Below are 13,286 nucleotides of genomic sequence, written 5' to 3' on the forward strand. Positions count from 1 at the left end.
GACAAAGAATGCTGAGTTGCATCCAAAGAACACCATACCTACTGTGAAGCATGGGGGTGGAAACATCATGCTTTGGGGCTGTTTTTCTGCAAAGGGACCAGGACGACTGATCCGTGTAAAGGAAAGAATGAATGGGGCCATGTATCGTGAGATTTTGAGTGAAAACCTCCTTCCATCAGCAAGGGCATTGAAGATGAAACGTGGCTGGGTCTTTCAGCATGACAATGATCCCAAACACACCGCCCGGGCAATGAAGGAGTGGCTTCGTAAGAAGCATTTCAAGGTCCTGGAGTGGCCTAGCCAGTCTCCAGATCTCAACCCCATAGAAAATCTTTGGAGGGAGTTGAAAGTCTGTGTTGCCCAGCGACAGCCCCAAAACATCACTGCTCTAGAAGAGATCTACATGGAGGAATGGGCCAAAATACCAGCAACAGTGTGTGAAAACCTTGTGAAGACTTACAGAAAACGTTTGACCTGTGTCATTGCCAACAAAGGGTATATAACAAAGTATTGAGAAACTTTTGTTATTGACCAAATACTTATTTTCCACCATAATTTGCAAATAAATTCATAAAAAATCCTACAATGTGATTTTCTGGATTTTTTTTCTCATTTTGTCTGTCATAGTTGACGTGTACCTATGATGAAAATTACAGGCCTCTCTCATCTTTTTAAGTGGGAGAACTTGCACAATTGGTGGCTGACTAAATACTTTTTTTCCCCACTGTACATGTGGGTAGAGTTAAAGTGACTATGCATAAATAATTAACAGAGTAGCAGCAGGGTAAAAGGATGGGGTGGGGGGGCAGTGCAAATAGTCCGGGTAGCCATGGTTAGCTGTTCAGGAGTCTTATGGCTTGGGGGTAGAAGCTGTTGAGAAGTCTTTTGGACCTAGACTTGGCACTCCGGTACCGCTTGCCGTGCGGTAGCAGAGAGAACAGTCTATGACTAGGGTGGCTGGAGTCTTTGACAATTTTGAGGGCCTTCCTCTGACACCGCCTGGTATAGAGGTCCTGGATGGCAGGAAGCTTGGCCCCAGTGATGTACTGGGCCGTACGCACTACCCTCTGTAGTGCCTTGCGGTCGGAGGCCAAGCAGTTGCCATACCAGGCGGTGATGCAACCAGTCAGGATGCTCTCGATGGTGCAGCTGTAGAATTTTTTTGAGGATCTGAGGACCCATGCCAAATCTTTTCAGTCTCCTGAGGGGGAATAGGCTTTGTCGTGCCCTCTTCACGACTGTCTTGGTGTGTTTGGACCATGATAGTTTGTTGGTGATGTGGACACCAAGGAACTTGAAGCTCTCAACCTGTTCCACTACAGCCCCGTCGATGAGAATGGGGGCGTGCTCAGTCCTCTTTTTTTTCCTGTAGTCCACAATCATCTCCTTTGTCTTGGTCACGTTGAGGGAGAGGTTGTTGTCCTGGCACCACACGGCCAGGTCTCTGACCTCCTCCCTATAGGCTGTCTCATCGTTGTCGGTGATCAGGCCTACCACTGTTGTGTCGTCGGCAAACTTAATGATGGTGTTGGAGTCGTGCCTGGCCATGCAGTCATGGGTGAACAGGGAGTACAGGAGGGGACTGAGCACGCACCCCCTGAGGGGGCCCCCGTGTTGAGGATCAGTGTGGCAGATGTGTTGTTACCTACCCTTACCACCTGGGGGCGGCCCGTCAGGAAGTCCAGGATCCAGTTGCAGAGGGAGGTGTTTAGTCCCAGGATCCTTAGCTTAGTGATGAGCTTTGAGGGCACTATGGTGTTGAATGCTGAGCTGTAGTCAATGAATAGCATTCTCACGTAGGTGTTCCTCTTGTCCAGGTGGGAAAGGGCAGTGTGGAGTGCAATAGAGATTGCATCATCTGTGGATCTGTTGGGGCGGTATGCAAATTGGAGTGGGTCTAGGGTTTCTGGGATAATGCTGTTGATGTGAGCCATGACCAGCCTTTCAAAGCACTTCATGGCTACAGATGTCAGTACTACGGGTCGGTAGTCATTTAGGCAGGTTATCGTAGAGTCCTTGGGCACGGGGACTATGGTGGTCAAAACTATGAAATAACACATATGGAATCATGTAGTAATATATTTTATATTTAAGATTCTTCAAATAGCCACCCTTTGCTTTGATGACAGCTTTGCACACTCTTGGCATTCTCTCAACCAGCTTCACCTGGAATGCTTTTCCAACAGTCTTGAAGGAGTTCCCACATATGCTGAGCACTTGTTGGCTGCTTTTCCTTCACTTTGCGGTCCGACTACATGATTCCATATGTGTTATATCATAGTTTTGATGTCTTCACTATTATTCTACAATGTAGAAAATAGTAAAAATAAAGAAAAACCCTTGAATGAGTAGGTGTTCTAAAACTTTTGACCGGTAGTGTACTTTTGTTACATTGTTTGCTAGCTCAGCTGGTTAGCTAGCTCTCAGTCTCGTTGACCACCAAACGTTGCTAACGCTAGCTAGCTAGCCACTTAATATAACTTGTTATTCGAAATGTACTGTATATTAGCTAGCTAAGTTAGCCATGTTATTTATACAACTGCCATCTGCTGTCGACATCAAGATATGATTTGAGAGCACTAGCTAGTTAGCTCCAAAAGTGGTTAGTAGCTTTGACTTCATGCTGACAGGGAATTCAGAGCCATTCCGTGGCTAGCCACACCACAAACAAATGTTACCAGGTTCCCGTGAAGCAATTGTAATGACAGTCCAGCAAAACATACCCAAATGTTTCCTGGTTAGTAAGGGGTAGTCTGTGTTTAATTTCATTGTGTATTAAAAACACAGTTTGACATCATTGTGAGGGGATTTCGCAAGTGGTTCGTATGGGGAAATGGCCTTCCCGGGAAAATGTTGTCCGAGGTTGCAACAGTAACCAAGGGGGGTGGGTCATAGCGAAGGGTCAATTTGAGAACATTACTTTAAAAAGAACCATGAGGAAACCTGTAGGAAACGTTATGCTGAAGTACTGAAATTCCCACAGAAGAACGTTGTTTCTTAACATTCTCTGAACTATTTGAGAACATTCCCAATGTTTGAACTTTTAGGAAACGATCTGTTAACCTTTTACTGCAGTGGGCTAAATCAGGGCCACAGTCATCAGAGTGATTATTGGTAATCTTAAACAAATCCACTTTGAAACAAAAGTATACACCTCACACACATGGTTATGGGCTTAATAAAAGAAGACACCTGTACCATGTCAGATATAAATTCAATTTGCATCCCAATATTACACTTTATATACAACACAGAAGACTGAAATATATAACAAAACTGTTTGATATAGAAACACCAGATTTTCGTCAGTTAATTGTTTTTATTTATTAATAACATTCCACCCATGACGCCAAAGAGGGCACTTTTGGTCATTGACTGCAGCAAAGGGCTACAGTAATGAAATACCAACAAATGTATGTTTTTTGTCAAGTCCTTAAATGTGTTGAGAATTTTCAAAGCCAAGCAACTATCCTGCACCATTCCCAGAAGGTTGTGTGAAGGTTGGATGCAAAATAAACATATGACATCCACACGCTCATCAAGCTCTAAGAAACATATGGCTCTCAGAACATTATGTGCTAGCTGGGTTGTTATTGATCAGTAATCCTTTTAAAATGAAGCTTGGAAATATGTACCTTATGTTCGCACAGTGCTTGATATTATTTGGTGTGACTTCAAAAACCTGTAGCTCATTCAGCATTGGGTATTAGTGGTGCGCGGGTCAGCTGTTTGTTCACCCGCCCGCAATTGCTAATAACCCATCCGCAACCTTCCGACTATCCAGTGCCCTCGGAAAATATTCAAACCCCTTGACTTTTCCCACATTTTGTTACGTTACAGCCTTATTCTAAAATGGATGAAATGTAAAAAAATCCTCAGCAATCTACACACAATACCCCATAATAACAAAGCAAAAACAGGCTTTTAGACATTTTTGCAAATGTATTACAAATTAAAAAAGAAATACCTTATTTACATAGGTATTCAGACCCTTTGCTATGAGACTCGAAATTGAGCTCAGGTGCATCCTGTTTCCATTGATCATCCTTGAGATGTTTCTACAACTCGATTGGCGTCCACCTGTGGTAAATTCAATTGATTGGACATAATTTGGAAAGGCACACACCTGTCTATATAAGGTCCCACAGTTGATAGTGCATGTCCAAGCAAAAAACATGCCATGAGGTCGAAGGAATTGTCCGTAGAGCTCCGAGACAGGATTGTGTCAAGGCACAGATCTGGGGAAGGGTACCAAAACATTTCTGCAGCATTGAAGGTCCCCAAGAACACATTGGCCTCCATCATTCTTAAATGGAAGACGTTTGGAACCACCAAGACTCATCCTAGAGCTGTCCGCCCGACCAAACTGAGCAATCGGGGGGAAGGGCCTTGGTCAGGGAGGTGACCAAGAACCTGATGGTCACTCTGACAGAGCTCTAGAGTTCCTCTTTGGAGATGGGAGAACCTTCCAGAAGGACAAACATCTCTGCAGCACTCCACCAATCTGGCCTTTATGGTAGAGTGGACAGACAGAAGCCACTCCTCAGTAAAAGGCACATGACAGCCCGCTTGGAGTTTGCCAAAAGGCACCTAAAGACTCTCAGACCATGAGAAACAAGATTCTCTGGTCTGATGAAACCAAGATTGAACTCTTTGGCCTGAATGCCAAGCGTCACGTCTGGAGGAAACCTGTCACCATCCCTACAGTGAAGCATGGTGGTGGCAGCATCATGCTGTGGGGATGTTTTTCAGCGGCAGGGACTTGGAGACTAGTCAGGATCGAGGGAAAGATGAACGGAGCAAAGTACAGAGAGATCCTTGATGAAAACCTGCTCCATAGCGCTCAGGACCTCAGACTGGGGTGAAGGTTCACCTTCCAACAGGACAATGACCCTAAGCACACAGCCAAGACAATGCAGGAGTTTTTGCTTTGTCATTAAGGGGTATTGTGTGTAGATTGAAAAAACGATTTAATCAATTTTAGAATAAGGCTGTAACCTAACTAAATGTGGAAAAAGTCAAGGGGTCTGAATACTTTCCAAAGGCACTGTATGTGATAAAGTGAAAATCTGAGGCCCACACCCGACCCTAACCTGGTAATATAGAAAATGTGCTCTAGGCTAGTCAGAGACGCCGGAATGATTTGACAGGCGGTGCAGGAATCCGTTTTGCCTCATTTAGATATTTCTGCTTATAATTTCTGACATTTATAATATAATAATATGCCATTTAGCAGACACTTTTATCCAAAGCGACTTACAGTCGTGCGTGCATACATTTTTTTTTTTTTGTGTATGGGTGGTCCCGGGGTTCGAACCCACTACCTTGGCGTTACAAGCGCCGTGCTCTACCAGTCTATTTGTTAATCAACTTGTCTATAATTAGATACATACAGCTTCTCTTCTGTCATTATATGTTGCCCTAGAAGACTAAATAAACCCTTGCTTACCAGAATAATGTCATAAATTGATAGAATTAATGCTTCAATCTAGTTGACATCGGTAAAGTTTTCCCTGCTTCTTTTTTGGAGTAAAGAAGTTTAGGGACCGGGGAGAAATTAAAAAGGGAAATATTTTCTGTGCAAAATTTCCAAATGACATCTGTTTGACCGGTTGTAAGGAAATAGAAAGCTATGAAAAAGACCCAACATGTTTCTGCTAAGATTTCAGTTTGGCTTGGATGTATATTTTATGTGGTTGAAATAGCCTATCAGCTTTTATGATGCTGGTAAAGATAGCACTTCTACAGATGGTATCTAACTGCACATTCACATTCTCTCAAGATGCTGAAAGAAAGAAATCATATTTCTCCACTCCTGTTCCGAGTCAAAATGTTGCCTACATTACTGCAAGAAATGCTTAATTAAGAGGTTATAGACCTACAGTCAGTGTCCAGAGTTCAGTTTCCATTTAACCCATCTAAACAGTAGGCTACAGTTCCCTTGAGGTGCCATAGGCCTATTTGAAGTCAGTCTTGTGACTATCCAATTGGTATGATGCCAGTGTCCAGAGTTCAGTTTCCAAACATTACTTTTCTGGCCTTCCCTTCTCTTTATTTTCAACTCTCCATTTCGCATCTTTTCTCTTATTGAATTAAAGATGCGCTATGCAGAAATCGCTCCGCCATTTCCTGGTTGCTAAAATTTGAATAGTTTGCCTAATTTCTGTTTATGACAAAACAAGCAAGTATAGTGTAGAGAGTCATTGTACCATCTAAACCGCTGTGAAATATATTTTCCATAACCAAAAATATTGTATTTTCAGCTGTTTGAAGCTGGTGTACAAAACCGAAAGTAAAAGATACAAAAACAAAATTTAAGAACGGAAGCATAGAAATAACATAGAACAGATCTACAGCTTCTTAGACTAGCTTTCAATGAGAATGACAGATCTGTTATCTATTTTTATGTGAATTTGGTCAGGTCGCCCAAAAAGTTACATATTGCAGCTTTAAACTCCAACATTGTCCTTTTTGCCTCCATGGATAGACTTTAACACTTACTGCCCGATCCAAAAGAATTTGTCGATCAGCGTGTAGGCTGTTTGGCATGCATACAGTTTGGCCTATAAAGTTTATGCTTATGCACTGATGTCAGATAGCTTAAAATAATGAAAGAAAAATGCCAATGTAGCCTATAGATTGCACAAGAATGATAGGCTACATGTATGAATTTTTTAAGGTATTATTTTCTCTTTATTCAACCCGCACACCACCCACCCGCCCTTCATCCACACAATATTTAATGTCCCTAAACCTGCCCTGCGCGGACTACGGGTTCTGAGTCAAATCGCGCATCACTATTGGGTGTGGTGAAGTCAAAGCAACTCACAGTGTCAACAATGTCATATGGTATTATGGTAATATTTTCAAACACTGCAACGTCTCAACATGGGGAGATGCTCTGAACATGCCCCTGATTAATCAAAACACCAGCTGTTGATAGACCAAGACCGCCAATAAAACAATAGTGTCTGCAGGGAATGGGATATTGTTTCACTTTGGTTGTTGCTTCTCCAATCTCAGTCAGCAGTCATCCTCTCCTGAACTACAACTGATATAATTGACTTTAAATCTTCACCTTTTTAAAGGATGAATGACCCCAGATGATTGGATTAGATACACAGGGGTCCGACCAATCCGTCCGCGCGCCCAGAATCATTATCGCTCCACACTCACAAATCAGCACACCCCCGGTCAGTGACACAGAAAATACTAATGAATCTCATCCCAAATGGCACCCTATTCCCTACATAGTGCACTACTTTTGACCCTATGGGACACAGCCCACGTCAGACATGTAGCTATGCTAAAGGTTGCCTTTTTAATCCCCACTATTTGCCCTCACCAAATATGCAGAGGGGCCATCGCTGGTGCATCTGCTGATGTTGAGACGGAGATTGACATTTCTAATTTGTACTCAGTATGATGTGTAAAGTGAAATTGACAAACCTAATGGGAAAACTGATAAGGAATCATGGCATGATGATGAAAATAGACCATCATCAGCTGAGACTGATCATTTCTCACTCTGTCTCACTCTCGGTCATCATCAGGCTAGTGATGGGAAGTTCTGCTCTTTTTACTGACTCTGATCTTTTCGACTCATTCAGTCAAAAGAGTGAATCTTTCGACTCATTTCGTTCATTTGAGTCAATAATGGCCAGAGCCACTAGGACCCCCTAGCCATTTTTATTATACCTCAGTGCCCTTTACCGGCGAACGATGAACTGAAAACTCGAAAGAGTCATGAATGATTCTACGAGCCTCTCGTTCACAACTGGGAACTCGGATCTGGAAAATCTCTGATTTCCGACTTCAGGGTGTTCAAGACAACTGGGAACTCAGAAGCAAACGAGCTCCGACTGGGAAAATTTGTTTTGAACGGTCATCCAACTCAGAGCCCTGACCTGAAGATCATTGACGTCATGATTCATCCTCGTTTCCAGTTGTCTTGAAAGCACCAATGTTGTTCACCATACGGGGTTTATTGGAGCTGTCATTTGTGACTGAGACTTGTAAACGTGTGCATACAAATAAGATTAATACTTCTTGATACATTTGAAATGAGCTCTAGTTGTGGACGCAACCGGACTAGATTGTGAACGACTCTTGGCGCAATGCATTCATTGACTGCCTTGAGGGTGCCTGACAACACACTCAATTCTTCCACTGCTCTGTCATTTGCTACATACTTCTCATTGCGGAGAAGAAACTACATTTGGCATCATCTAGTTCTCTGCTGCTATGTGCAGCAAATTACATTACTTATAAAACCCAAACTTTGAGGGGGGTGTTTTGTAATATAGCACCACCACTGAGCTACTGGACCATCTCAAAAGAGGTCTCCGTGAGGGAATTCATGTCTATGAGAGATAGGGTGTCTGACGCTTATTAGACTCAGATACCTACAGACATTTACAGGCTGCTGGTCTTTCCAGGGCACTAAGCCACTTAGATGTGTATCTTGTTTTGGCAGGTGCTTCACTTTCGGCATCGGTCAGAGTGCTTGCAGGAGACTGGTGACAGGACTGGCGGCTGTTTCCAAAGGAACGGCAGAGTTCTTGGCAGAAGGGGAGAGACTGCAGCCCAAGGTCCTCATTTCCAATGACATGTTTATCGTCCTCTTTGCGACAACCAGCTATTCTCAGTGTCATAGAGGATGGCCATTATGCAGTGGATGCAAATTGTTCAGACAGAGTGCTCGCCACTGTTACCAATTAACAATTCATTTTGCTGAGCAAAACACCCATTAGAATCAGTCTGCTCCACAGCATACTTTATGTTTTAAAAGGATCCTTTATTATTCCATTCTCACAGGCTTACAGACTCTAGTCTTGTTTTCATAAAACCAATTGTATTGTACAGACAGAGGGTAACAGGGTATGTCATAATAATTTCAATAGACAATGCGGTGTTCTTGACAATGTCAGGAAGACAATGTCATCTGCATCTCTGCCTGTACTCTCCCAGATCACTGAACATCATAAGAATAATTTCAATAGATCTCTGTTTCTATTCTATTTCAACTGCATCTCTCTGTCTGTATATACTCCCAGATTATTAAGTCGCTGAAGAAAACCATGGCCCCAGTGCTGAGTGACATAGCCATTGACTGGTTGTTCCCTGACACCAAGGAGGTGTTGCTCTCCCCAGTGGGCTCCACATTCCTGTTCCCTGGGGACTGTTTGATTGGCTACAGCGTGGTGTGCGACACCACGCGCTACCATCCCAATCCCAAATCTGTAAGTAGGCCTACACCTTGACATAAAGTGGCTATGTAATATGTATTCATATTTCTTAGTGTGATTAAGATATTGAGTCTCCTCACTCCTGAATGAGACTCAAGCACATCATCTGTTCCCCTCTATTTAAATTCAATAGATCTTCTCTATGTTAAGTGATTCTAGTGAAGGATGTGGATTATTTTTTGAAGGCTTAAATATCCTCTCTGAAAAGGTGTCGAAAAGCAATATCTTGAAATGAATGTCTTTGTCAGCAACTATCAATTAGTGTCTCTCAAGTGTTGTAGATACGCAGGACTCAAACATTTCCCTTTCAACTCTTCCACCAGGATAAAAGGAGGCGCTACAGTATGATGCATTCCAATGAGTCAGCTAGCTCAGTGTTCTACCACTCCCAAGAGGAGGACCCAGGGACGACTACAGGCTTCTCTGACGGTCAGGGAACGCACAGGGACATACACTCCGGCCCTCCGTTTGACTCCTATTTGGACTCCATGTCAGAAAGCAGCCCTGGCCCCAGAGAACAAAACGCCATGGGTAAGAATCTAGAGGTCTTAGATCATCTCTGCATTTCCACTGGTTCAAATTCCATTTTTGTTTAGTTGGTCCAATTCACACGGTAATGATCACTTGGTCAGACATGATCACTCATTCAGACATGAAACTTTTATTTGTGCATACAAATGATTGTGATCTTTTCACAAACCCATAGGAATGGACAGCAAAATGTCACCTAGAAGACGTCTGTTTAGCACCAACCAGATAGTGGACCCCAACATGAAGAAGACCTACACTCCCAGTGACCCCAGCTCTGTAGAGGGGAAGAACCCACTGAGGAGAGCGAAGGTCCAGGAGCTGAATGGACAGACCAGCCCTGACTATGGAGCACAGTGGAAGAATGACTACCACGTGAGTGCAGAGTCTGTGATCTTGTGGCACTGCCAACAGATCTGGGTCTCGACCCTAGAGACTGGAGTTCGATTCCTGTGTCCACTCTCCTCTTCCTCTATCGCACACTCTACTTCTAACCTGAAGAAGAATGACTACGAGGGGAATTGTTCTAGAAAAGAAAAACATGGATAGAATACATTAGAAACATGTCTTAATATGATCCACATGGTTCATTGATTTCAGTCTTCAAATAGAATCCTTTAAGTGTCAATCCAATTTATTCTCTGTTCATATCCACACAAAAGTAATTTAAGAAACACCACATTGGCGCAAAAATAATAGGCTTTCATGGAAAAAGTCAAAACCATTATTCTGAAAAAGATTGTTTTTTACAGGTTGATCCTGCAGCATCGGGCATTTTGTACATGCACATGAAAACCCCAAATCTCTTTCGGACAATTATAATGTATTTTCAATAAGAAAAGCCAGGAAGTCAGTGTTGAAATTGCAGTGGCGGTGGAGGAGTAATAATGGCGTGGGATAAAGCTATCTGACCCTGGGCTGAGTTGGAGTGTAATCAAGAATACAAAAGAGGAATGTTCTCTCATCACTAATGAGGGCCACCATCATTTCATGAATGACAATGGGTTGTCTGAAAGTTGCCCAGAGAGCATTGGCATAATGAGGCAAGGCTCACCTGTCTCTCCATGGTTTCTGCCCTTGTACAAATGATTGACTTGGAATTTGACATTGATCTGCAGACTGTGATAGTTACCAGTGCATGCAAGATTTGGTTCTGGGTACTGAAATTATTGATCTGCTTATTAAGACAAAACAGGTTTTATGATCATCATCAACATAAAGCATATAAATAAATCTAAGAAAACATTTTATACTAATTTTATACTAATTTAAATTGTGGTGTAAGCCATACCATAAAAGATAATCAGAATGTATCTGCCGTTTTCCTTGATTTAGTGTAATCAGTGGAATGGGCAAAAACATACTCTGATGACTGAGTCTATCATTACTGCATGCACAATGCCATCACTGTAATGGTCCTTATTAACACTTGAGTGAGCTGCTTGGCTGAATGGGCTCGATCGCAATTAGTGGTCGGTTCACAGTCGAGGGGAGTAAGTCAATGGATATATGGCAATTATTCTGGACATAAATTAACAATGCAATAAGGTTTAATAACAACATATTTGGTCATAGTATTTTGCTAAACATGTATCTTTATGTCTAACCCCTGACAGCCACAGCTGGTGAGTCTGTGTGCCACGTCTGCCATGGCTTCCAGGGGGTGCCCTGCCAACGGGGCTTCTCACAGGCCCTCCTCCCATCAGGAGGGGGCTCCCCAAGGGGCAGACCCAGAGCATGCCCCAGGAGGAGCCTGGAGCACCGGTGGGGAGGACGGCTCCTCTTCCACTGACCCTTCTGTCGGCAGCTTAGGCGACGCGGGTGGGTCCACAACCACAGACCTCCCACTCACACTAACATTGAGCAATGGTAGACACACTAATCTATTCAATAACTGATATCTCAGATAAGCCATCTAACTTCTCCTCATTGTTGTGTTACCAGACTGCTACCCCAATCAGCTGTGTGAGATAGAAACCCCCCAGGAGCCTCCAGCCACGCCAGACCTGAACACCACCCCAGCCAGTCAGGAGGTGGTGAAGGGGGACTGTAAGGCCGTGGTGTCGGGCCTGCTCTGCGGGAAGCCAGTCAAGTGGGAGGTGACCTTTGATATAAACCCCTACCTGAAGGGCAGAGAGCGGGAAGAGAAAGTTCACGAGGAACTGTGGAATGAAACATTCCATCATCTGGCTGGACGTTCCATTATTCAGGACTTTGAGCACATGGCAGATAAGGAGTGTGAAATTGAGCATGGTACGTAAGACATGGGTAAAATCTCATTGCTCAAATGTGACTGGATTCAGGATCGGGGCGTTTGATGCGATTTTGTTGTTGTTGCAGAAAAGCCTTCTTGAACATGTGAACTTCCATATGCCTTAATTATGAACTTGAATGGTATCCGTAAATATGAATAAAAAATGTAATTATGAGTTTAGCCAAGGAGAAAGCACTGAGCTATATAGGGATAAAGGCAGGATCCATGATTGGCTGAGTAATGGAGAGACTACCTTCTGGAGGACAATGTCATGCTGACTCATGTGTTTACATGTGAATTCGTAAAGAGATGGGTGGGGCTAAGGCTTAAGAAGTTGTGAACGATGCTAAATGGTAGGAAACAAAGAAGAGCTCTCTAGAAAGTGTGAAAATCATTTAATGGCATTTTTCTCCTACTTGTCTCCAAAGTTGAATAACAAGTTTATCACATTTTTAAGAAGCATCACTTTCCCATGTTTCCCCTAACTGCAGTGTATGATACACTATTTTGAAGCTCTGAGTCTGTAAAAAAAAGTTAATCTCGAAAATTTGACGTAAAGTCACCTTCCTAAATTTAGTCACAAATGGTATCCTTTGGAGTGATTGGTGTCTTTATTTTTTTTGTTTTGGTAATAGTTTAATAGTTTACTCCTTCAAATCCGTTTTATATTGGAATTTATGTAAATGAAAGATGATGACGTGACAACATGTTATTTTGCAGGTTCTGGCAGAAGGTACCAGTTGTATGCCATTCACACCAGCAAGGCCTGTAACATTCTCAGTAAATACACTGCATTTGTCCCTGTTGATCTGGACACTAATGAATACCTACAGACCTCAATCGACTACATCAACCCAGGTGAGACACTCCTGTTCATGGTATGCATACAGTGGGGGAAAAAAGTGTTTAGTCAGCCACCAATTGTGCAAGTTCTCCCACTTAAAAAGATGAGAGAGGCCTGTAATTTTCATCATAGGTACACGTCAACTATGACAGACAAATTGAGAATTTTTTTCTCCAGAAAATCACATTGTAGGATTTTTTATGAATTTATTTGCAAATTATGGTGGAAAATAAGTATTTGGTCACCTACAAACAAGCAAGATTTCTGGCTCTCACAGACCTGTAAGTTCTTCTTTAAGATGCTCCTCTGTCCTCCACTCGTTACCTGTATTAATGGCACCTGTTTGAACTTGTTATCAGTATAAAAGACACCTGTCCACAACCTCAAACAGTCACACTCCAAACTCAACTAT

At 42.8% G+C, this 13,286-nt stretch overlaps 1 protein-coding gene across 1 annotated transcript in view; it reads left to right on the top strand.

Moving 5' to 3' along the window:
* The window catches only part of LOC121546488 (von Willebrand factor A domain-containing protein 5B1-like), a 71,787-nt gene that overhangs the window by 46,810 nt on the left and 11,691 nt on the right, over positions 1 to 13,286 (top strand). The window contains exons 11-17 of the mRNA XM_041857754.2: positions 8,477 to 8,591; positions 9,057 to 9,242; positions 9,572 to 9,779; positions 9,955 to 10,151; positions 11,393 to 11,597; positions 11,721 to 12,029; positions 12,751 to 12,888. Coding sequence (XP_041713688.1) covers positions 8,477 to 8,591; positions 9,057 to 9,242; positions 9,572 to 9,779; positions 9,955 to 10,151; positions 11,393 to 11,597; positions 11,721 to 12,029; positions 12,751 to 12,888 — 1,358 coding nt within the window. The remainder of the gene's footprint in view (positions 1 to 8,476; positions 8,592 to 9,056; positions 9,243 to 9,571; positions 9,780 to 9,954; positions 10,152 to 11,392; positions 11,598 to 11,720; positions 12,030 to 12,750; positions 12,889 to 13,286) is intronic.

The sequence above is a fragment of the Coregonus clupeaformis genome, chromosome 30 (genome assembly GCF_020615455.1).
Source record: "Coregonus clupeaformis isolate EN_2021a chromosome 30, ASM2061545v1, whole genome shotgun sequence".
In the NCBI taxonomy this organism is placed as follows: Eukaryota; Metazoa; Chordata; class Actinopteri; order Salmoniformes; family Salmonidae; genus Coregonus; species Coregonus clupeaformis.